Raw genomic sequence first — 27,152 nt, 5'->3', positions numbered from 1 at the left:
TAAGTTTAAACTCGCGAAATGTTTTGTATACGCGAAATCTTTGTTTTCAGCTCGAATTTATTCGAAATTAATGTTTTTACTTGTTTACGAAACTTCAAATTTTAATTTACAAATTCTTGAACCTTATATTCTAGCCGAATTTCCAGTGTTTTAAATAAAAATAAAGTACAAATAGAATGTTTTGCGGTGCTTCTTAGTTTATATTATTCCTATACAGAATGGGAAGCTGTCACACAAATTTCTCTACACAACACGTTAAGTGATGAAACTGTAAGTATTGTTAAAATGTACAACGGATTCTAAAAGTAAGCGTTCACTACATCGTATCGCACTCATCGGACGAATCGGAAAAAGACAACCTTTGCTGTAATTGTCATGTAACCGCGTTCACTACATCGTATCGCACGCATCGACTCTCGGCAAATCTGTCCACGTTTCTCGGATGAGCAACTTTTCCGATGCGTGCGATCATGGTCTTCTTAATAAATGAATTTTAATTGCTCAACTGTTAGTATTATGTTGTGCCATGTTCAGTGTCGCGCCAAAATGGCAGACGGAAAACTTATTTCGCTTGTAGAAAACTGCGAAGAATTATATAATTTGAGGCATTCCCATTACAGTAATCAAGTCGTTTCTTACATATATATATTATGTAAGCAATATCTCTTTCATTTCTTCCTCTTCAGTCAAGAAGCAGGAAACAATTACAAATTCATCTTCGATATCACTAATGATTAACAGGTCTAACCTCAAAACTCCTCTGTTTTCAGCAATGTCAATATCGTACGACGTCATGTTTTAAACAGCTGATAGAGAATCCGATGAGGCGATGAGGTAGAGCCGTTACAGTGAACGCACTGCACTTAAAATATCCGTGGCGTGTGATTCGTACGAGGGGTGCGATACGATGTAGTGAACGCTTACCTTAAGATTCCCTTCATGTTACAAACTTACCAGCTTTTTTTTTTTTTTTTTTTTTAAGAAATATTTAATGTATTTTGCACGACGAGAATCAAGCAGTAATACAGTCTGATCCGTTTGGGAACACATAAAATAACTATACGATTTATAATGGGGTGACGTAGAATAAATTGATTTGAGTTTCAATATAATACTGAAGCACGGGAGTTTTGTATTATCATCGTTACCGCTTAAGAAACAAAATAAGTTACTCAGCAACGACCGAATAAACAAAATGCAGTTTACTGCACAACAACGAGAGAAATGTGACTTGTGGTTTGCTAAATTTGAAAGTATATCTATTCAACGGCGGTTTTAACGAGAGTATGCTGTTCGGAGGGCTCAAAGTTACAAGTCTCATATGAACTGGAACGGGCTAGTCTCAAAGTTACGGTCTTACTAATAAACCTTGTATAGTTTTTATGCGAGACTTATGCAGCGTTGAGACAGAAAACGTTACTAATAAACCATGCATAAGCGATGGATGTATAAACAATCTGTAACTATACAATGGGAATTGCTTTGCAGTAGTTATATATACGAAACCCCTTATTTAAGCGTTGTATATAGAGAAAAAATGGCCGCCCCTCTAACAGCTGTTCGTATTGACTGTCATTTTATGATGATGGATGCCTTGTAACCACAGAAGAACACACCAAAGAGCACAGAATAAGTAGAATATTATTGCTGTAGCTTGTTCTCTTTGACCAAAATATAGTGTGGTAATCGATCACAGCCAGTTGTACTATCGATACTTAACACGCCACACTAGAGCGCTCTACCGGATGCAATAGAGAATCTCAGATATTCTATTACCTTTCGTAAAGAAGTAATGACGAAACTATGACGTAACTGTGTAACAGTTATACTGTTATACAAGACGTATGTAGTGATTATTAGTAAGGAATTTACACACGACTTATAAACGAGCTGCTCATTGTACAAGTATAAGAGAGTTAAATGTCTGTATATAGAGTTTTTATTAGTAAGACCGTTAGTGTTTGGTGCGGGGTAAGTCGCTATAATCTGTATGGGCCGTTTATCTTCGCAGAGGAAACAGTTCGATCAGGACCACATCTGGATATGTTGAAAAGCTTTTTCGAATCACAACTGCAACAAGAAAAAAAAAAGGTATCATGTTCCAACAGGATGGTGCACCACCTCACTGGGCAACAGACGTCCGTGATTATCTGGATGACATATTTGATAACAACTGCTGTGGTTGAGTAGGGCCAATTATGTGGCCTCCAAATTCCCTGACACCACCCGATTTCTTTCTCTGGGGTTTCGTGAAGAATGATGTGTATGGTCTCAGAACAAAGTTTTTTTTTCAGCTTTTGAGAAAGTTACTTCTGAGATGTTAGACCACACATGGGAAGAATTCGCCTAAAGATATGAACTATGTCGTATTCGCAATGGTGGGCACGTTGAGGTCTAATTTGGACAAAACTCCCATGTACAAATTATTTAACAATAAAAACAACAGTTCTCATTTTATCACGTTTTTATTTTATGTCTTCCCAAACGCAACATTCTGCATTTTTTAAATGTGAAATACCACTGAATTTATGTTTTTTGCACGAAATAACACAGAAATCAAGCAAATTTTTATACCGAAATTTAAAAGTTTTATTCACCGTAAAATAGGATCTCTACATATTATTCATTTGATAAACATTTCACTTTGAAAGGAAAGAGAGACAAACAGGAATTAAGAATGTTTTGTTTACAAGCGCTTATTGACACAACCGTTAATTGATTAAACCGCAATCCGATCAGCTTCAATTAGATCTCCACATGACTTCACTTTGCCATCAATGACGAACTCCTGTCTCAACTACACGCTGTTGGCATGGTCTTGCTAATGGACTCCATTACTGCTGGGTTCTGGTGATTGATGATAAACAATAATACAGCACCTGTCTGGCTAACTGCCTTTTCGAGGGTCGAACCCGTGATACGTTCATGCACTTAGGCTTGCTGTAAAGTGTATATTGACCCGTATTACGTCCTATGTGTGTTGATTGTTCCGGTGCGACAGGTAGCCCAGGGGGTATTCGCAAACCCGACGCAGACGTGTGGATAATCTTTCTTCTTCCCTGACAAAGTCAGGTTTCTTTCTCAGACGAGACCTACTAAAACTCAGGGCCAGGAATTCTAAGCCCTCAAATCCTATATCAGCATCACAGACCAATATTACCCCAAGACTTCTCCCCAGTCTACTTTTAACTATTGCAGATGATAGACGAAATGAAAGGGAGGTTGGTTGTTCTGTGAGATCAAAGAGGAAGACTGGAATAACTCAAGAAATTGCCTTAGAAATGTCCACAAATTCGATGGTTTTTGGGGTAAAGGAGATAAGTTATAAAATGAGTTTTGAGATAAACGAAAATTAAACTTCGAACCCTTATTGCAAATAATCTTCTACACAAAACACATCAAATGCTAGTAGGCCCATTATTTTGTTTCTTGCATACCCACTTGTAGAATTCAACTTGTGTAGGTATTCACCTGGTGAAAAAACTCCATTTGAACAAAAAATGACAACCCCTTTATTTGAACATCATCGAATTCAATCACGGCCATGCTGGAAGTCGAGCTCAGACTGTCCGGATGAAAACCAGCGTGCCAGCGCTGAGGCACAGACGCGGCAGATAATAATAATAATAATAATAATAATAATAATAATAATAATAACAATAATATCATACCCTCCTCAGTCCTGTTCTAGAGTATACGTTACATAATTATATTTTAATTTTTTTGCAGTATCTTGGATACTTTTAAATTTTTTAATAATTAAATTTGATAGAAATGAAGAGTATCACTTTTGCAACATTTCTATACCAGATTTATAAGTTAGAATTAAAATTTTGGGGCACCAAGAGTCAAAATTGCCCCAAAATTTGATTTTCTGTGAAGACATGATTTGGGATTTTCGGAACCCCAGAATGATTATATATATATATATATATATATATATATATATATATATATATATATATATATTTCAATTTAAAAACAAATATAAATTCGGGACTGAAGAGGATACAAGAGCCGTAATTTTGAGAGGCTGAATTAATTTTTCTTGTTGCCTATATCAGGCTCGCCATTAGTGGGTTTGCAAAATGTGCCCTCAGCACTGGACTTTGCGTTTTCAAGAGTGTTGTATTAATTTTAATTTTTTATTAAAGTTTTCCCCAACTTGTCAAGTTGTCACAATATGGCAAAGGGTCCACACCTGTGGAGTAACGTCAGCGCGTCTGGCCGCGAAACCAGGTGGCCCGAGTTCGATTCCCACTCGGGGCAAGTTACCTGGTTGAGGTTTTTTCCGGGGTTTTCCCTCAAACTCAATATGAGCAAATGCTGGGTAACTTTCGGTGCTGGACCCCGAACTCATTTCACCGACATTATCACCTTCATCTCATTCAGACGCTAAATAACCTAAGATGTTGATAAAGCGTCGTAAAATAACCTACTAAAATATGGCAAAGGATTATAAAAGTAAAATTACAATCGATTTAAAAATATGAAAATAAATCTGGAATTAGAATCACAATATACAGAGTGTTCCTATGCAGACCGGTTCCAGATTGTAATGTTCCGTCCGTCGGCTTAATGACGGTAGTGTAGATCGCCCGGCCAGAGGAAGCTAAGCGGTAAGGGGCGGAGTGGGACCGGTCTGCGTAAGGAAGCGTGCACAGACCTGTCCGTACTCCGGCGCATGACTCTGTCTGCCAACAGATTTTGTGAGATAGAGATTTGAATGGTACCGGTCTGCATAGGAACTTTCTGTATAGTGATCAATATAAAAATTAATATGTTAAAATCTAGAAAAGAAGTTCGGGAGTAAAATAAAGATGGTGTAGGAATTGTAGGATGTAAATTCATAGCTTCAATGACTTAATAGCTAGCTACTTCTTTAATGATGTTCGTTGGTATTTGAAAACATTTACAGTCACCGGCGTAGCTGTGATAGTAGCGCGTTTGGCTTCGGCAAAGGTCCGATTCCCGCTTGGACTGATTACCTGGTTGGGTTTTCTCCGCGGTCTTCCTCAAATCGTAAGACGAATATCAGGTAATCTATGGCAAATCCTCGGCCTTTTTGTTGTTGTTCAGTCAACTATACGAAGACAGATTGGGACCTCATAAGTGAAGCAACTAAGCCAGGAGATAATGGGGTAGGGTGATCAATTCCTTTCCCCCTACTTTCCATATTTCGCTGGCTAGTAACATATTAAGCTACTCAGACAAAATCTCGCCAAGTATCATCTCGCTATCACCATTACATCGACAGTTAATAACTCAGTAGTTGCTACATCGTCGTTAAACAACGAAGTAAGAAAACATTTACAGAAAGAAAGGAGACGAGTGGTGATTGTTCCTCTTGCATCAATAAACAGACCAACAACTTCTATATTGCTAAGATAATAGGAATTTTTATAGTACGAAATGGTCGGCTCATATATGGATTTTTTCCGCAAGCACCTCATCAGGCTGGCTTCTGTGAGACTGAAACCTGATAGTTGGAGCTACTATATACCTTTCATAGCATCAGGTTTAAAGGCGATAATATCGATTCGACGTACAGTGCTGTTTTCAGTTAATCTACAGACTTCTTCAAATGTGGTGTATCCTCAGCGCTTTAATATTTATCATTAGTCTTTCACTAAGCACTCATTTCAGTTAATATATCGTAACGTAACATTATACGTAAGCCTATAGCAATATAACTAACTCATGGTAAAATAAATAATGGGAACTAATACAATAAAAAGTGACAGGAGATTTGAAGTAATCCCTTTGACTGCGGATAACTATCTATACAGGCATTATGGTAATGGAATTAGGATTAAATAAATACAATTTTCTGTAAGATTTAAGTATGTCTAGTGAACGGAATGACATATGTATGAATAATAATTCTCCAGTAATAATAATAATAATAATAATAATAATAATAATAATAATAATAATAATAATAATAATAATGCAGTCAAAAGGAGGATAGCAATGGCCAAGGAAGCTTTTAATAGAAAAAGGAGCATCACCTACAGACTTCTGGAAAAAGAACTAAGGAAGAGACTAGTGAACTGTTTTGTATGGAGTGTAGCATTGTATGGAGCAGAAATATGGACATTAAGACGAAGTGAAGAGAAGCGAATAGAAAGCATGTGAAATGGGGATATGGAGAAGAATGGAACGTGTGAAGTAGACAGACAGAATAAGAAATGAAGCTTTGTTAGAAAGAGTGGGTGAAGAAAGAATGATGCTGAAACTGATCAGGAAGAGGAAAAGGAATTGGTTGGGTATGCAGTGAAAGACCTGCCCTTGGGCAGAACACTATGAATGAATGAATACAATAAAAAGTGATCGGAGATTTTAAGTATCCCTTTGACTGCGCATAACGTCTATACAGGCATTATGGTAATGGAATTAGGATTAAATAAATACAATTTGCTGTAAGATTTAAGTATGTCTAATGAACGGAATGACATAATGTATGAAAAAAAATTCTCCAATAATAATAATAATAATAATAATAATAATAATAATAATAATAATAATAATAATAATAATAATCTCTGGCGAATCCTCGATCTCCTTTCGCCAAGTACAATTTCCCTATCAACAAACCCATCGACGTTAAATAACCCAGTAATTGATACAGAGTCGTTGAATAACCAACTAAAAAAAGTTACACATCTTATATTCGGACTCCTCGTGTATACCGGTAGACTCGTTTACATTGTTGACGTTTTTCGGATATGATGTAAGCGTTTCCATAGCTACCGAAATCAAATGACGTGTGTTATTTCCGTTCCACAAAAATCTTTCAAATTTTCTATTAGTATAGGTAGTAGCTATAGACGTTAAACATCAAAATATTTAGTAGAATTAATAAGTTTCTATGCTAACAGATTTATGTTTAATTTCCAAATACATGTGCAGCAAGTGGTGTCACCTATATACTATTCATAGACGAAAATGTACTGTTCTACGCGCGTGGTGGTATGAACAGCGTTAGATTACATGAAGTATGTTACACCGGTAGTTGCTATGTTTATCACGCCAACATTTGAGCGAAGTACAAATGCGAATTTCTATCCAAATTTAGACAAAATGCTAACCGAAACAAAGAGTACTAGAAATGGTCGAACAAGTTGTTCGCTTTTTTATAGTGATATACCGGTATCACTGAATTCAAGGTTTGGCGGTTCCAACCCAGCAGAGGACGATAAAATAATTCGTTGACATGGCCAGGGACGTCGCTAGAAGAGTGCGAAAGGGTGCGCAAGTACCCCATAAAAAATCGGAGCACCCCTTTCCGCACCCCAAAGGGCAATTTATTTAAAAATATACTAGGCATAAGTTATTTTGAAGAACAAAAACAAACAATTTCTTGGATGTGAAAAAACTCGTCCCTTAATATATCGTTATGGATATGCTGACCAATAATAATAATAATAATAATAATAATAATAATAATAATAATAATAATAATAATAATAATACATAGTAATATTAATAAACAAATTTATACTATGCGGTCAAGTGCATGAGAGAACATTTTGGATTTTTTATGTACCACATTTTTACAACTCGCACCCCATTTTTAAATCTCGCACCCCATCCGCACCCTCCTTGCCCTGATCCTGGCTACGTCACTGGATATGGCTTAGTCCGAAAGACAAATCAGGGAGATTCGTGTAATACCACAGTCTAGTATATACAGTCATGAAGCTCAATACGTAGTAAATATGCATCCATAGATAGTTGCTAACCACTAGGTTCGCTAATATCGCCTCATTACAGACAATGCGAAATAGTACCGGCACAGTCTATTGCTCCTAGCATCCTCATAACTCAAACTTCGTAACTGTATATACTAGACTGTGGTAATACTGTATATTTACGACATGGAATACCGATTAGGCTCATTCACGGTCTACGTCAAAATTAAATTATATAAATAACGCAATAGATCCATATGATTGGCCTGATTGTGCGTGAGTTTATCCCATCATCCACACAGAATACATTTTTCCGTCCGTACACCAACAAATTAATGTATGACAAACGGGCAGTAATGCAGTCATTAATGGCAAGAACGTTGTACGAAAGTTGGAGATAGTCTTGATGATGATGATGATGATGATGATGATGATGATGATGATGATGATGATGATGATGATGATGATGATGATGAAAATATCGGTCAACCAACTGTTCAGCTTCAATATCTAAGTCCTTCGTTTCATTTCGGATAAGAACTGATTTTCAGAACTATTTCCAGTAATTGTACGAGACACCAAGTGGGGAAGATGGATACGCGTAAGATGCCATAATTGTATCATCGGTGCTCAGAATTGTTTTAACCCTCTAAATTATTATCTATCCCACTTCTGAACAAACGCAAGAAGAATATGAGGGACTTCAGACAAATACTCTTACTGAGATTAGTAGAAATGCATTGAGGTTAATTTCTGTTTACTTTCGGATGAATGGAGAGATGAATAATGAGATTATAGTAGGTTTGGTTAATTTAGTTGAATTAAAAAATTCTTATGTATATTGTATATGGTTAATTTCATATTTCATCGGAATGTGACAATAAGTTGTATAAAAGAATAAATTAATTCGTACCTTTTTGCACGTGCCATCAGATACGACTACTAAAATGACGATCAGTATTTACATGCAACATTCACTGCTCAGCTACATTAACTTACACAACTGATCAGCGGTCTGGCACTACCGCTACTAAGACGCTCTCTTTCAAGCACATGCTCGGCCACTGCAAAGAGATCAGAATAAAAAGAAGATACTCTCACTCCTATCTCTTCCTTCTTCATCTTCTAAATCTTCTCAGTTTATTTAATGACGCGTTTTTGATAGCATTTTGCAAAATCGTCACTATGTAATTACATTAGGTTATCTGATATTATTGCAAATATAAAGTAGAATAAAATTGTCTATATAAGAATCACTAAGTTGTATACAGATTGATTCACGAGGATTTTCTGTCACTTAAGGAGCTTATTTCCGAATAATTCTGAGCAAAAAATGTCTTATAAACATTTGTCCTAATCTCAATATTTTCGGAGTTACACTAATTTGAAATTGTTAATAAATTACCTTTTTTCTTCACTTCCAAGAGTAAAAAGATATTACACATGGAGAATGAATTATTCAGAAGTGTCATTTCTTTAATTGGTTAGAATTCTGAAGCTAAAAATGTGTTGTTAATGCTTTGTATAGATTTTGTTTTTCAATTTTTAACTAAAAATTACATCATTCTTACGCACTTATCACAAAAATTGTTACAAATCATACGACTTTAGGAACTTGATTCTTTACAGTTTAATTATGCATCCTAATGTAGGTAGTTTTAAAGAATTTACAAGAGTGACGTGATTTGTAACAATTGTTGTGATAAATACGTAAGAAAATGTAATTTTGTAGTTAAAAATCGAGAAAAAATTCTGTACATAGCAACTATGGAATTCACAACATATTTTTAGCTTCAGAATATTAGCTAATTAAAGAAACGATACTCCTGAATAGTTCATTCTTTATCTGTAATATTCTTTTACCCTTAAAACTCAAGGATAATGGTATTTTACAAATAACTTAAAATTAGTGTCATTCTGAAAATATTGAGATTGGGACAAATGTTTATGTGACATTTTTGCTCAGAATGTCTTCGGCAGGTTATTTAGCGTCTGAATGAGATTAAGGTGATAATGGTGATAATGCCGGTGAAATGAGTCCGGGGTCCAGCAACGAAAGTTACCCAGCATTTGTTCATATTGGGTTGAGGGAAAACGCCGGAAAAAACCTCAACCAGGTAACTTGCCCCGACCGGGAATCGAACCCGGACCACCTGGTTTCGCAGCCAGACGCGCTGACCGTTACTCCACAGGTGTGGACGGATGTCTTCGGAAATAAGCTCTGCAAGGGACGGTAAATCCTCGTGAATCACTCTGTATAATAACCGATTGTAACCTCCAACATCCACAATTCAGCCAAAAGGATGCAGGATCGAAATCGCTGCTTAACTCTTATAACAGACATCAAATCGTTTGTTACCAATATTTCTCCAAAGAATGACTGTCTACAATAGAGAATTAATATGTTTTCTTGATATATATTATCAGGCCTGAAAAATACGTAACTTAAAAAATTTGGTTATGATAATTTCAGTTAAATTTGTTCCATCCAAATCTGCCATATTACATTAAAAATCATTCCGCCGAGTTAGTTCTGTGGTAGCGTGTTTGTCTCCAGACTAGCCAGGGCCTGGTTCAATTCCTGGTGGGGTCAAAATTTTCTTGTAAAATATACAACTTCTAATCACTAAATTGTACACCAATATGCCTGGGTTAAATCCCAAATCTCTCCGCAGTGCATATGAAGAGAAGGCATATGTCACTGTTGATAGTGATTCGTCCGTCAGACGGGAAAGTTAAGCCTGGCGACCCCTTTGGTGCTATTCGACAGGAGTAGGCTGTGCCAACACCGTGTTTCCCCTTCCTTATCTCCATCATCATCACCACCCATTTATACGAACACTTACACATACACTCACCCTAGTACATTACATAACTCCCCACAGATACACATCATGCATAACGTGGCCCACCGAAGTGGTGTGCAACTTGAAAATTGGTTACAGTCCTGTCATCAAAAATTAAATTGGAAAGAGCAAGTGCTTTTTTTTTAATTCCAGCATTCTGTGTGCCTACTCGTGGCGCCGCCGGCAGTGACAGTTACAAGAAACTTGTTCGTAAATTACACAGATTTGCCCAATAAGGCCCTCTTTTTTTTCTAATCACCATGACTACCGTAGACAATATTTGTCTTGTAATTATGTCTACACAGGATCTCGAATTTGTTGCAAAGCATAATCGATTTGTAAATGTAGACAGTGATGATTCGATGAAGATAGCTTGAGTAACTCAAGGTTGTACCTATACTGTATAATACAGCCAGTGCAGTGAATAATTGGAGAATGTAAACACGCCGCAGCCTCTTTCCTTCCGTACGGGCCAACCACACGGAAAGTTGCGACCTTGCGTGACTACATTCTCCAACATCCACTGCGCTGACTGTACAAATAAGACAGCTATTCAGAATGCAGACGGGTCAAATTCGGCACATCAAGCAAAATCTTCTGTACAAGCAATGAACGATATTATAAGGGAAAATTATTATAAATAGCAAGTAGAATAAAAATTACAGCATTTGAACATTACAATTTGATTGCCATTTTGTCCTTTATCTATAACAGTCTCTCTTGTAGACTTTGTACAGCATTAATACATACCAATTTAGAATTCTCAACCTACTCAGAACGCTGGAAAATTATATATTTTCATAGTATCAGTTAGTAAGACCAATTCGTGTCTGCAGAAATAAAATCAATATTTCAAGAAATAAATTTGCGATAAAAAATCTTAGTAACTCACATCTTTGATTTGTAACATTTTCAAGTAAACTTTGCTTCAGTATCCAAGATGACACATTCCTTTGAAAATTAAATCCAGTTACTTCAAAAATGTTCTGGACCTTTTATATACCTTTATAATAAATAAACACAATTTAAAATACGTTTAAGTAAATAAAGAAATGATATTCAAATAATATTGAAAGCGTGGGACTAAATCCATTGCAAATACAGTCAAACGAGAAATAAAAAAAGAAATAATAATCCGTCACTGAAAGTATACCTTAAATGAGTTCAAAATTACCATAAGAATAACTTTCAAAGTGACTTAAATGTTTATACGTAGCATGCATATTGCTTGACAATATAACAGGCGGGAAAGTGTACTTACGGCAATTTCCTCTTCACTCATTGCTATATCTCAGCTACGCAACTTTGTTTTCTTATAAAAAAATTAAATTCAAATTATTTCTTCCTGTTTAATTATATTTAACAGCAAATATCTTCATTATAACCGTAGAGTTTTGAAGGATAAAAACCACTGATGATTTGTTCTAGCATTAAAATTTATGCTTCAGTTGGTTCGTTCGGAATATATTCTATTATTAATTATGGAAATTTTAATCTGAATATTCGGTTCACATGTTCTATTCAATTCGTTCTGTACGTTTTTTCCTCCCAAAATGGGAGTTCATTTTAATTCGTGCACAATTTTATTGTCTGAACGCCAGCTCTGAAACTGTGCCGTATGAGGAAGTGGGGATCAGGGGGGAACGTGACTCAGCAGGTACTATACAATCTACCGGGTTCCACGCCGTATTTCTGCCGCGGTTTCAGAGCTGGAGCTCAGACAGTACGTAGATTAACACTATTAAAATTAATAGTAGAAAAAAATGTTTCTCTTGAGACCTGATACTTAAACTAAGTAAGGATATTATATGAGAATTGCATATTATAAAGCCAAAAGGTCATTTTACAACTTTTCAATGCAATTATATTATATTGCTTCAATAAAAAATACAATATGGATGATAAGACAGTAAGGATTGTAGAGGTTTCAGAATAGGTCGTGGTGCAAATAATTGACAGTTAAGTAACCAAAGAACTTGAGTTACATTTTGAAGAAATAACTGGGAATGAAACAGTTGCATTAACAATAATGTTTACATAGATGATATGAATGACATCCAGGTGAGACACTCTTCATTGCATGTAGTGGATACAGTCTAGCATTTCTAAAACACGAAAGGACTACACAAAGCAAGAAGGAACCATGTCACTGTAGTTCGACTCACACGCTCTATTCATTTCATTTTCTCCACAACATATAAAAAATTAAAGACTTTTAACCAATCCTAGATTGTTAAAATGTCCTCAATATGGCATGTCAACGTATATTTAAAATATGATTCCAACTTTTCACTGAATTATTTGCCACTGCTAGCAAACCTCTATGTGAACCAACATGGGCAGTGTAATGTAGGACTTCGTACAATAAGCCTATAGTAAGATGATTCAGCTTTGGAATGCAAGAAATAACCAACATTTGAAAATGTAAATGCACCAACAAAAACAGATACTAATAATCCACTGTGATCTGAAACAAGTGTAAAGTATTATTTCTTTTTTTTCTTTCTTTCTTTCTTTCAACTGGAGAGATCGCCTCCACACAGATATACAACCTTGTAATGTAAAAGACTGTTTGATTCTTTATGTAAACAATAAAGTTGCTGTTTTTGTATGATTCTTCCACCCAAGTTGCAAAATATAACCGTGCAAGTATTCTAGCTGTAACCGTTCTTGGCCGCTGACCTTCCGAGTAGCCACTTCATTAAAATTACTTCTTTCATCTCTGACAGACACACACAAAGTAACACTTCATCATGAAGCGCCGTTTCACATGTCGCCACATAGTTGCGCTTCTCAGAATCGCCATCAATAGCAAAAAATTGGTTTAAATAGACGCATTTACACGGGAAGCACAACTGAGCCACTGTGGTGGTCGGTGGTCGACCATTACCACCAACAGTCCGGCAGGCAGCGCTGCAAGCTTCAGTTGGCAAAGCATTGGAGCTGTTACATAAAGCGATCAATAAGTTAATGAGCCTTACTATTCGGTGGCACGTTTGAGCCTTAGAGGAGCGCTACTCAGAAGCGCTGCTAAGAGGCTGTGTGTGAAACAGTTCTAAGTGATTGCTAATGCTTACCAGCTTACTTCGTCTTTTATCACATGTTATTTAAGAGTGGCAAGAGAACTTTCCATAATCATCAGGTAGAAACCTTCCTTGAAAAGTTGTCCCAAGTTAGATACTGTAAAGGAATGGCAAAATACAATATATATATATATATATATATATATATATATATATATATATATATATTTATATATATATATATATTTATTTATTTACCAGTACTAACCGTAAGCTACAAAACTATTTTAAAAAAAGCTTTAAATCTCCAATTGGACAGTCTTTTTTTGGAACACGCACTTGACAAAATGATGTTTTTCACTTCTCACCCACAGAGCAAATATGTAAATTGGATTACTGTAGACAAAAGGATGGGGAATTCCTTAAACGTATTGAAATGAAATAAAACATGCATTTCACAGTAAACAATGAACCATTTAAAGTGTTATTTATAAGTTACCAAATCAGCCTCTACTGTACTGTGCATTTGGGAGCAAAAAATATTGCAAGCGTACAAAAGCCTCCGTCATTGGTTCAAGAAAGGCATATGATAAACACTAAGTGCAAACATTGTGGCTACTGTGTGGCTTGTCGGAACATCGTCATTGTTCTGCAATAGCTTATACAAAAAGTATTATTTTTTCCATATGTTTTATAAAAAAAATATTTACGTATAACAAGCAGCACATATGCAATCTGTTTGTTATAAAACTGATTTTAACTGCGAAATCAACGACGAGCTAACGAAAACTGCTGGCTAATGACGTCATGTTTATCGAAAAACTTAACTCTCATGCTCTTGTTCCCCGATAAAACTTGCAATATCTTTTGCTCCCAATAGCAAGGGTTAACGTATATGGATTTCCTTCAATAGCGACAAGTACATACTAAGAGAACAGATCAATTTATGCTGCAGTTCAAACTTATTTTATTTTTGTCCTTCAGTATCTACTGGCAACTATAGTATTTTTGGGTCACTTTCTCTATACAGTATTTATCCCTGAACAAACTTTCAAGAGAAGCTTCGACCTGATGATATGGAAGACTATGAGTAATATTCCGTGTTCATTTATCGCAGTCTTTTGTACACCGTGAAAAGGTCTGTAAGAATTCTCTGTAGCTGCTATGTTACTGTTCGTGTGTGTTTTGTAGATACTAAACTAAGTTAAACATGCCATCAATTATAACAAAATAAAATTCGAGAATTTTAAACAGAGTAGAAAAAATTCTGTTAACATAACTAAACAAATTCATGCAAATAAAGATAGAAAGGAGAGCCATATTTTGGAAATATTCAGTAAGTGCAAGCAACAGAAGTTTTTGAAAGTTGTTAAAGGGGCAATGGGTGCACAATAAATAGGTTCAATATTTAGAACTCCTGGAAAATTCCCACAGAGCTTCAAATCCAACATATGCATTATTTGGACTGATTCAATTACTCTTATTTTTTTTTTTTTTCAAATATTACTCTCATAAATGTTTTGTTCTCAAAAGAGTTTAAAAGTCCTCTAACTTCATTAAGAAATGATTTTGTATAAAAATAATAATACGGAGTTGTTCATAAAAAAAGTGGGGTTTATTCAGCTATAAATCAATTTCTGACGTTACGTCATACTGTTAAGTAAGTTAAGTTCTTCTGTCGCCTCGCAACTTGATTCACACTGCATGTTCCATATTAAATTATCTAATTTCCTGGAGTTCTTATAAAACCATCGCAGTATTACGAACTTTTGTCTATCACAACGTTTTTTATCTGCCATGGAACCGGTCTCTTCTAATTTTTTTACAAACCCACACAATTCTGACAAATTGCAGAGTCCATATCTCAGTCCATTTAGAGTTCTCAGTGTGCTGGAACAGTCTCTATTAGGGTCTACATTCATGGTAACCTGAATAAGGCCAGTTCTCATAAACATTAACTTACTGAAGAATAGCTTGAACTGTTGTTTATTTATTTCATTGCCATAGCAACAATAATGAAACAACCGAAACAGAAATTTCCTGAAAATAATCCCTATTTTTATGAACAAAACTGTATTATAATTTTTTGAACATATTATTTTTTAACAAAATTATCAGATATTCCAAAAAGATTCTTAATCTAGATATTAATTTTTAAATAATCTTCCTTTCTGCTATTTTATTTTTTATTATATAATCATTATAAAGTATTTCTAATACTAAACTGACTGTAAAATGCCTATTTCTGCTAAACGTTCCAATTTTAATTTGCAGTCCTATATTTAAGGTCCATTTCCTGTGTCCCTTGTAATAATTATTAATTATTAGTTTACGGAACGTGGATTGTCCCGTATTTCGAAATACAGTACGAATTTTCTGAAGTAAAAACCGGACTCGTTTAAACATAAAGAAATTTCTTGAAACTGATATGGATTACGTCAGAAATGAAATTTTCTGATTCAAATCCATTCCGAAAAGTATGAAAATCACATCTATCTCATAAATAGCAACCTATTTTTGGCAGTGATATTTGCATTTAAATTTGGGTAAAATATTAACCCAGATTGGTTCTGAGATGAATATGGTACTTACAAAGAATCTTTGCAATTTGTAAGTAACTACAAACTGAGGCGGCCATTTTCAAGAAATATATAATAGTGAAGTACAAAATTTTGCGTGCTTTAATAAGTTTTTGCTTAAACATAAGTTTCAAATGTATTTTTAGAGATAAGTTTCCTCAAATGAATTCAAAGTGACTACAGCAGAGTCGTTGATTTAAGTAAATTCTAAACTGCGTAATAAAGAAATGTTGCTAACCGTTCACGTTGAAAATTTCCATACAAATAAATTTCCCACAGACGGCCAAAATTTCCTGCACTGAAATATTATATATATATATATATATATATATATATATATATATATATATATATATATCTGTGTGTATACACAATTTTTATATTAAACTGTTTGTTTTATGGATTTTAATCGTAGGTGAGGATGGTGCAACCTACAAATTAGAACCTGTTTTGCAAAGTACGTACTGTTAAAAGGCCCGTGCACTGAATTTAAGGGCAAATTCTGTTAGTGTAATACATTTGTATGTATAATTGTTGAATAAATCCACATCTATCTATACTGTTTGAAATGACATAATTTTGAATGAAAAATCGGCAATTCCTTGCAATTCTTTCTGTAATTTCTTCTTCCTTTATGTTTCTATTCGATCCTCTATATTTAATTTCGAATTATGTGTCCCTTTTCAGGGGTATTTGGATCGATGGCAGTTACTTTGGTACCCATGACTGCAGTAATTTTTTAGCAGTTAGCACATCAATTTTCCAGAAAACACGTACCACAAATGACTTCCTTAATATGTAACCATGAATTATTCCATAACCATAGTACACTAACAGAATAGCATAGCAATGTCCAACTCTCTTAAACAATAGTTACAACAATTTCAGATGAAATCCTTTCCATAACATGTTATTGACAATTACCACATCCATTACGTTATTATTATTATTATTATTATTATTATTATTATTATTATTATTATTATTATTATTATTATTAAATATGTCACAGAGAAAATAAAACATTTTCAAGTGTATGTAGACTTTTCCAGTTATTTTCCTTTTTCTCACTTTTCAAAGAAGTGTAATGGCTTTCTCTTGCTGTAGAAAATTTTCCAGAAGTTGGAAACATTGTTGCAAAGATACTTTTTTAAATCATGTTACGAGTAAATAACATGAAAGTAGTTGGAAATAACAAAATAATATAAATAATAGGTTTCATATTGCAAACAATTGTGTAAGAAGCATAACTGTATAAAACGAATAGGTGGTATTTTACAACTGATTACAAATAAAAGTAATTTACTTTTCGTTGATTTAACTCAGGCTATATGCACGTCGAAATTTTTTTACGTGTTTATGTTCCTTATTCTTGTCTGATATATCTGGCAACCCTCGCACTGGTCTGTTAGCAACTCACTTATAAGCTTGCATTAATGTTTTTGCCTGCCAAGAACGGATGCAGGAACTATAACAATACGGAAGAAGATATAGGATTGCTGTTGCATCATGAATTTTAACCCGGCATTACAAGAGTTCCTGCGGGAGAGGATCCTTCAGGTTGAAAGGGGACACAATTTGCAGTTTTCCTCAAATTTTATTGGTGCAGTCACATTGCTAAGAATATGATGGTGTGAGTTCTTCAAGCAATCAGTTTAGAAATCAAGGCCTCTATTGCTGTCTGAAAAGAATAACATCAAGAAGACGATCGTTCCTCACACAGATAGCTTCTACATGCCTCAGCACTTTGCACCAGATATAAACTCTTGTAACGGTTCAGAAAATACTAACTGCTTATCTTCCCAATGACTACTGAGTTATTTAAAATTTCAACTTGTAACATTTCGTATAATAACTAATTATTAAATTTGTTTTGCACTTTTACAACATTGTCTTGAGGAATACTCTCAACAGCCCTAGGGAGAGGGATTTGTAATACTGAAACCCCTACACTATTGTTCATGAAGCTCCCCCAGACGCAATAAAACAGTGGTCCCTATCAAACCCAGCATGTGTTGCACCGACTCCTGTATTCCTGAGTTGGGTGGGCGTGCATTCTGACTAGAAGCTGCTCGTCCTGTCACCACGGCTACGACTGGATGGTGAGGGTCACGTTCCCCTGAGCGCGCTTGAGCACCGCCACGGCCTGCTGGTGGGTGAGGCCCTCCAGACTCACGCTGTTCACTGCCACGATCTGGTCCCCCCGTCGGAGCTGACCGCCGTGGGCCGCCGCCCCCTTCTCGAACACGGTCTTCACGTAGATGGGCAGGTCGCCGTGCGGGCTGCAGTGTCCTCCGACGATGCTGAACCCCAGGCCGTCAGGCCCGCGTTCCAGCGTCACGGTGCGCGTCTGGAGCTGTGGTGGCACCTCGCTGCCCCTGCAAACATCACAAGAGGCTAGTTGTCCACCGGGCCTTAATATTATCCACAAACAAATCAACCCACACACAAAGGCATTGAGATGAACGACTTTTTTGTGTAAAACATGGCACTACTGTGTCGTCCTTAGTGGTCTAGTGGTTACTATGTTTGCAACTGGCTCCGAGATTCTCTAGTTCAAACCTGGCCAAAGGCGATGAAAATCCTGGTAAATGTTCGATATGTATGCGCCACTAGAAAACATTCATGAAATACTTTGAAAATCGCTAGGATTTATAATATGAAGTAGTGGAAATTGGATGTGATCATTAGGAGAGTTGTACCCATATGCCCACAAAGTCCATCCCACATACATACCTTACTTTCGTACGAAATTCCTTGTGCTCCATATTTCCTTAATCTTAATGTGACGTAATATGAGGAATGGAATGGTAGGATTTTCAATGTCACCAACTGTGAAGAAAGGGTGCGCGGAATGTGATACGAATCTAACCTCTCACATAATACTACACACCTAATCTAACCTAACCTAACTTCTCACATAATACAACACACCTAATTTAACCTAACAGTCCACACCTGTAGAGTAACGGTCAGCTCGTCTGGCTGAGAAACCAGATGGCCCGGGTTCGATTCCCGGTCGGGCCAAGTTATCTGGTTGAGGTTTTTTCCGGGGTTTTCCCTCAACCCAATATGAGCAAATGCTGGGTAACTTTCGGTGCTGGACCCCGGACTCATTTCACCGGCATTATCACTTTCATCTCATTCAGACGCTAAATAACCTAAGATGTTGATAAAGCGTCATAAAATAATCTACTAAAAAAATTAACCTAACATCTCACATAATGCTACGCACCTAATCTATACCTAACCTAACATCTTACATAATACTACACACCTAATCTAATCTAATCTAATCTAATCTAACCTCTTATATAGGCCTAATACTATACACCCAATCTATTTTATTTCCAATGTTGCCGTACCTTCTACGCCGAATTGGGAGTCACCTAGTGGATGAAGCGGGAAGCATGCCAAGAATAGTGAATCATTCGAACCACTACTCATTATTTTTACATCTTGCTCCTGAAGTGCGTTTTGTGCAATAATCAATGCGTTAATGTAGTGAACAATTCATATAATATTGCAATAAAAAGTTAAATGTGTTGTGGCAGTGATAAAATTGTGAAAAATTCATTTATAGTGGCGCGAACATATTGATTGAATCTACAATCATATCCTTAGCACGGATTTCTCCGGGAGGAAAGTACAACAGGGAGACCCGTGTCGTAGATTTACGATGTATAAAACAACACTATATCTGAATGAGGGGGTCCCAAGCAAAACTTATTGATCAATTCTCGCTCAAGTCAAAATTCAATTTTGTAGATAGTGTAGTAACTTACGTATAGCCTACGCTAAAACAAACATTACTGAAAATGGACACTGAGATTCTATGTAACTAGTAACCTATAAACTACAATTAAGTAAAGCGCTTTAACCCTAGATTACTAAACTTCTGTTTGACGGACATTATTACTGAACATTCGTCTGAGAGACTACCCACTTCGTGTGAATAGAAATATTTCACTAATTAAACTATGTTTACAGGCTATTTTAAGGCCTTTTCCTTGAACAATGACGACAAAAGAATTTTGTCTTTTTATTCAAAATTGTGGCACAAATATGTTGATCGTTTATTATCCTATTCAGTAGGTCCTGAGGATTCAGATTCGTAGTTTAAATTCAAATTATCGCCATTTCCTGATAATGTAAAATGTCTGCACTGCGTTTTATTACTAACACTCTCTATTGGATGCCGCTTTGATACCCTAATAAAAATTCAGTCACTTTCAACAATCATCACAAAAACATTCTTTTCATTTACAGTAGTAAAGTTACTAAAACTCGTAAACATCTCGCGTAGTCAGAACCTTAAATTAGCTTATTTGATTCTCTTCACTATTACCAATTGCATCGATGCTAGGCAATCGCTCACTTGAAACATAGCTGTTACGTAAGTGATACAAAATAACTGAGCCCATCCATGGACAAACTCCACGAGCAACTACGTACTGCAGAAAGGCTTAGTAGTTATCCGACAGTGATTTATCTTAAACATCCATGCCACTTGGTAGGCCTATGAACTCTATATCTTATATTGAAAATTCCTAGTTGTTCTTGAACGCTGATATATTTATTACATCGTTCCTGCGAGTAAGTATATCCATAATCAGGAAGTTAAAATTATTTTTATGTAGTTTAAATATATATCTACCTGTATAGGGTGTAAGGGGTATAAGTGCCGTCCTTTTCACAGTCGTCGGGGACGGTCTACATCTACAGAATCAAAAAATGTCCCAGCGCTATACCAACTACGCTACCGAGGCCGTATATACATATACACACACACACAGATTTTTGCGGCAATATTCAGCATCACTGGTACCGACAAAAAGTGATTCTGTCCGTGCTGTCTGACTGTCCTCCCGTCTGTACACGGCGATTTCTTCAAAACTATTGAATGAGTTTTTATTAATTTTCAATATCTACGAATCATTTTATCCCAGAACGATGAACATTAAATACTATTATTTTCTATGCTAGTGCGTAACATTACATACTGTGATAGAGAGTAAAGTTATAACTTTCATGCACCGATGTCATGCGTAAAGTGACTCTTTACAGCACTGGTGGCAAAAAAAAAAAAAAAAAAAAAAAAAAAAAAAAAAAAAAAAAGGAACTGTGCGTAAAGTAGGTACGTACTGTTATTCATATTAAGCACTACTGCAAAAATACAATCAGTGATGCCAACCTGTCAGCCAGTCATTGGTGCCAACACTTATAAAGTATGGTATTTTATGGTAGGGTACGGAAACAATAAAATAAAATAAATAAAGACAGGCATTTACTGTGTGCGACAATTTATTTCCCTTATATGAGGACAACCTTTATATGATGCCTTTAATGTAATTACGAACAGATATAATTACTTGATAATAACAGATTTTCATAATGAAATTAATCTTTAAAACAGAATATAGACCCAACCTGTGTATGGAAAAACTTAAACATTTGAAGTATAATATCGTCGGTTTACAAGCAAAATACATTAAGTCAAAAATCATATTTCTGAGAAGAAGGCGTAACAATGTACATAATGTATGTGTATATAAATTTATAATTGACAAATTAAATACACATAAAGAGAAGCAACTTAATAAATGTATTTTGAGGATTCAATTTTGTCAAGAGCTTTCAAAACATCTTCTTCTCAGAGATAATATTTTTGTCTTATTGTGTTTTGCTTGTAAGCCGACGATATGACACATGGCCTAAAAATTTCAGATCAGAAATTTGTTAATAATGTTGATGAAGTATGGTAGAAAATTTTTCACTGTGGTTGCGTTTTTAACAGAAATAAGTTACTGTATATGCCCTCGTCGAATCATTACACATTTTACAACGGAGCTTTAATACATCCTGCTTACCAGGGCCTAACCGGGGCTTCAAGTCCCGTATTTCGCAGTATTGACACGCTGGCGCTGTATCAATTGGACGGAGTTATGCAATAACAGACCAACCGACAATTTGAAAAAAAAAAAAAAAAAAAAAAAAAAAAGAGATATTTGCACAAATCTGTTGGCAGCCTAATGTAACTCGGAAAAAATCAAGAATGCAATATCTGAATTTTGCTGCTATTTATAAGCAAAAATTCGTTTATTGCATAAAATTAATTTATTTATTTCGCTTTGAAAAAATTTAATTCAGCTGCTGGACTCTTATCGAAAATCGGTTAGCCTTTTTTGGTATTATTTGTGCTATTTTTTGTAATACTATGAATGTTATAACACTTCTTGCATGAAATCTTAATATATAAAATTGAATGTGGGTATGTATGTGTGTAAGTTCTCTATACAAATCTACACGCTTTGACCGATATGTGCCAAATTTTGCACATTTAACCTTCATAACCAGGAGAAGAACATAGGCTACATTAAAATTGTGCAAATGGAAGTTAAACTAATTAAAAATATAAAAAATAAAAATAAATACGTAACATTCATGTGTAATACTAAAATGCAATCTTCTATAGTCAATTGTTTTTTATTATTGTCTGTTGTATTCAACATCGACTTTCACGAGGCCATGGAAATTTTAACACGAAATTAAATTACATTGTTGTTACAGATCATGAAGGCTAAAAAGGCTAAAACTAGATAATTATGCAATAAGTATCTTTACGCAATCTAGGACCGTATTATGAATTCCTCGATGCAGTTTTGTAGATAGTGAGCAAACTGTTTTATACAACTGCATTCTAGAATTATTTGAAACTACAAGGATTGCTAACCACATAATTAGCTTAATATTGAATAACCAATAGTACAATTGCGAAATATTGACCCACCAAAATTATGCACGAATAAGAATTGGTGTGAAAAACTCATACGAAACGTTATAGAATTGGCAATATTAACTGCAAAAATAAAAGGAGATGTTTTTTTCCACGTATTGCTAGGATACTCATTCAATTTTAAGCAACTGCAATTTCAATGCCACTAGCATTTGTAATGGCCATATTAAAATGAAGCTCAAGGACAGTCCCTCAAAGTTGCAGACATTAACTTAAAAACTGCGTGTTTTTCACATCCTCAACTATATTTTATACAAAGAACTGAAAAAAAAAGATTTTACACATATCAATAAGCAATTCAATGACACTTTTGTCATGTTGCTAATGTAGTATGTGAATGTACATAAGCCCACTGAAAATAACATTGTATTAATTCTCAAAATATTGTTATTCACCTTTCACGTTGCAAATTTAATATGTTAGGCGTTGTGGAAATAAAAATCTCTTAATTTCTAAAATACCGGTAGGCCTATACGTTTCTCAGAATATTAGTCTTTATGTTAAAAAATGACTTATTGCGAGTTTATATTGTATCTGTATTTTGTGTGTAAAATTAGAATTAATATAATATGTTCTGAATTTATGAGATATAGTTTCAAGTTATATTAAAAAAAACTGGATATGATATAAGTGGGTGTACAGCGGTCAAGAGGTAAAAAAAATCTTCCAATATAAATTAAATTGTATATGTATATATTGATTCGATGTTGAAACTGATCAGAAAGAGGAGAAGGAATTATATTTTCGTTGAGTTTTACTTTGTTTATAGTTTGACTTTTCTATTACTTTATTTGTATTTCTGGCGGTGTGGAAGAGAAGGACTAATGGCCTTAACTACACCAGATAAATAAATAACATAAATAAGTAAATAAATAGATAAATAAAAATAAATAATAAATAAATAAATAAACATATTTAAAACAACAGTTTAACGTCAGGCACATAATGAAATGTTTTCTTTTCGGTGCGTGATTTACAACTGTTTTAAATTGAGTTAACCCTGGCAGGCATTTGGCTAAGGAGTTCATTAATTCATGTAAGTGACGTTAAGTAAAGATTCATCTTTATGGGCGAGGAAAGCTTAGTAAAGACAATTCGTTTTGGTTGTGTACAGTTAGGTTTCCGAGATTTCCGAAAATTTAATAACCAGTTTGATTAAAAGTAGAAGCAGGAAGGAAAACCCGGGCAACGCCGGGTGCTTTCAGCTAGTGTTTTATAAAAAAAACAGATTTATTTCAATGGCCAATATCTCGAAACAAGTTTTTTTGGCGCTTGGTATCTTATTGCGTAACTCCGTCCAATTCAGTTTTGATGTTGCGGGACGTTTATTATCTTTATTAGCTTGCATAACAGTGATTAAATGAACTTAATTTTGAGCAATGGACACTTGTATGCACAATATGATTAAATTACAACTGGTATAATAAATGTTAGGGCTAATGTATACCTATGTCAATAATAAAAACAGCTGAAAGCAGATGTTCCTTAAAATAAACCGAAAATTCAGTCATTCTTAAAAGGCGAGTTCTCGGCTTTGTTTCTGGGAACTTCACAGAAAAAAAATGCACTGCAACAATATTAGGCCTAATGAAAGTGCTGAGAACCTTCTGTTAATTGTTACATTACATTAAGTTGAACAGAGGAGTAGCTATAACACATTTTCATATTAAATTTTTATACCACAAAGCAAATTATGGTATTTTTACGTACCTACCATAATGGAAGTACATTATTACGGCACATGGTACAATGAGTTAAATTATGGATGATACGGTTGGCATCACTGAATACAATAGTCTATATTCAAATTTCATTCATCTGTTATTTATTTCTTTGGTTTTTTTTTTGTACTTACCGCTATTGTAGACAGGCCTTGCAAGTTGGATTTACAATACGTTACAATTTTATTCATAACTGTACTAACATTAGTACTGTTATAGATCATAACAGTACTAATGAATTACAGTCAATTTTTCATAACTTTTCAATATTAATGTCCACGACATGTCAGAATCATCGTTTTCAATGATTTTAGCTCCTGTGACGTATCAGATTTATTCAAATTTTACTAATATTTTTAGTAATATAATACTCCCTTGAATGTCATTCATTTATAGTGTTCTGCCCAAAGGCAGGTCTTTCACTGCACACCCAGAATTCTCCAGTCTTTCTTATTTTCTATCTTCCTCTTTGTCTCCTCATATGATCCATATATCTTAATGTCGTCTATCATCTGATATCTTATTCTGCCCCGAACTCTTCTCCCGATCACCATTTCTTCCAGTGCATCCTTCAGTAGGCAGTTTCTTCTCAACCAGTAACCCAGTCAATTCCTTTTCCTCTTTCTGATCAGTTTCAGCATCATTCTTTCTTCATCCACTCTTTCCAACATAGCTTCGTTTCTTATTTTGTCTGTCCATTTCACATGTTCCATCCTTCTCCATGTTCACATTTCAAATGCTTCTATTCGCTTCTCTTCACTTCGTCGTAATGCCCATGTTTCTACCCCATACAATGCTACACTCCACACAAAACACTTCACTAGTCTCTTCCTTAGTTCTTTCTCCAGAGATACGCAGAAGATGCTCTTTTTCTATTAAAAGCTTCCTTTGCCATTGCTATTCTCCTTTTGTCTTCTTGGCAGCAGCTCATGTTACTGCTTATAGTACACCCAAAGTATTTGAAGCTATCTACTTGCTCTACTGCCTCATTTATAATTCGTAAGTTTACCTTAGATGACCCAGATCTTCGTCTTGTTGGCATTTATCTTCATTCCATACTGCTCCCAGCTGTCATTTAGCTCCAGTAGCATATCTCTTAGTATCATCTCTTCTGCTAACAAAGCCATATCATCAGAAAATCTTACACACTTTATTTTTCTTCCTCCTACTAACACTCCTCCCATGTTCTGAAAACAGTTCATTAATCTTCCAAGTAGATGTTTAACAGGGTATGTGATAAAGGGCGTACTTGTCGTACTCCTTTCCCTTCTGACATTTCTTCTCCTATCCTGACTTAGACTCGTTGTTTCATATAAAGGTTACGGAGCAGCCTCCTCTCTTTCCAATCCATGCCAATTTTCTTTAGGATCCCCATCAGTTTATTCCAATCCACTCTGTCAAACGCCTTTTTTAGGTTCACAACTGCTATACACACTTCTTTATTCTTCTCTAGGTATCTTTCGCCGATTATTCGTAGTAGTCCAATTGCATCTCTCGTACCTTTCCCCTTCCTAAAGCCAAACTGCTTTTCTTCCAACTGTTCTTCCATCTTAGAATATGAACGTCGATTCAGTATTCGCAGAAGAATCTTCGCCGAGTGCGATATAAGGCTGATAGTCCTGAACTCGTTACAGTTCTTGGCATTATTTTTCTTCGGTACTGGAAGCAACACTGTCTCCGTGAAATCTTCAGGCCAGTCGCCTTGCCCATATATTTCGTTGCATAATGATAGAATTTTCTTCTGTCTTCACCCAAGCATTTCACTAATTCAATGGAGATTCCATCTACTCCTATTGCTTTCCCATTCTTCATTTCCTTAAGCGCTAGTTCAACTTCTTCTCTTAAAATAGAAAATCATTTTTCGTCTTCTGATACGGCTGCTTCGTCTTCTATAGCCAAGTCATCTGGACGATTCCCTACCTCATATAACTCTTCTACATATTTAGTCCAGCTGCTCAGCATTCCTGGTCTGTCTGTTATTTCATTTCCGCTTTCGTCCTCTATCAACCACATGGATTTGATTTTCTTATTTGTGAAGTTCAAACATTTTACTTCGTGATACATTAAATCATATCTTCCTTTTCTCTCTAGATCTTCTATTTATTTACATTTCTCTTTCATCCAGTCTTACTTCGCCTTATCAGTTTCTCTTCTTAGTTCGTTGTCAAGTTTCCTGTAGTTTCTTCTACCTTCTTCTGTGTTGATGTTCTTCAATTTTCTCCTTTCCTCCATCTTCTTCAACATTTTTCCTGCGACACAAGGTTTCTTAATTCTCCCACCTTCTGTGTATCCTATTGTTTCTTCTGTTGTTATACGTATACAGCTTTTTAGATGAGTCCAGTACTCATTACTATTCTCAGGTGTGGATTCTAATGTAGCGGCTTTCTCTTGAAAATGTGCTTCAAATTTTCTTCTTCTTCTTCTTCTTCTTCTTCTTCTTCAGTTTTTCCATGTTCAATTTCTTCATCACTTATCTTCCGTTTATCTTCTCCG

The 27,152-nt window shown here is 35.2% G+C and overlaps 2 protein-coding genes across 16 annotated transcripts in view; both read right to left on the bottom strand.

Moving 5' to 3' along the window:
• Positions 1-8,739, bottom strand: part of fdl (fused lobes) — a 335,607-nt gene extending 326,868 nt beyond the window's left edge. For 2 of the 3 annotated variants that reach the window (XM_069825924.1, XM_069825929.1), the window contains exon 1: positions 8,608-8,739. The gene's annotated coding sequence lies outside the window, so the exon portion shown is untranslated. The remainder of the gene's footprint in view (positions 1-8,607) is intronic. The other variant, XM_069825925.1, reaches the window with a different exon arrangement.
• A 3,638-nt stretch (positions 8,740-12,377) lies between these two features.
• LOC138699780 (multiple PDZ domain protein-like) overlaps positions 12,378-27,152 on the bottom strand; it is a 1,065,748-nt gene continuing 1,050,973 nt past the window's right edge. For 12 of the 13 annotated variants that reach the window (XM_069825918.1, XM_069825919.1, XM_069825908.1 and 9 more), the window contains one exon: positions 12,378-18,520. In XM_069825918.1, the coding sequence (XP_069682019.1) occupies positions 18,232-18,520 (289 nt within the window). In that variant the 3' untranslated portion in view covers positions 12,378-18,231. The remainder of the gene's footprint in view (positions 18,521-27,152) is intronic. The other variant, XR_011332076.1, reaches the window with a different exon arrangement.

The sequence above is a fragment of the Periplaneta americana genome, chromosome 5, assembly GCF_040183065.1.
Source record: "Periplaneta americana isolate PAMFEO1 chromosome 5, P.americana_PAMFEO1_priV1, whole genome shotgun sequence".
NCBI classification, from domain to species: Eukaryota; Metazoa; Arthropoda; class Insecta; order Blattodea; family Blattidae; genus Periplaneta; species Periplaneta americana.
The sequence above is the reverse complement of the archived record's forward strand: the minus strand, read 5'-3'. Positions and strand labels throughout refer to the sequence as shown.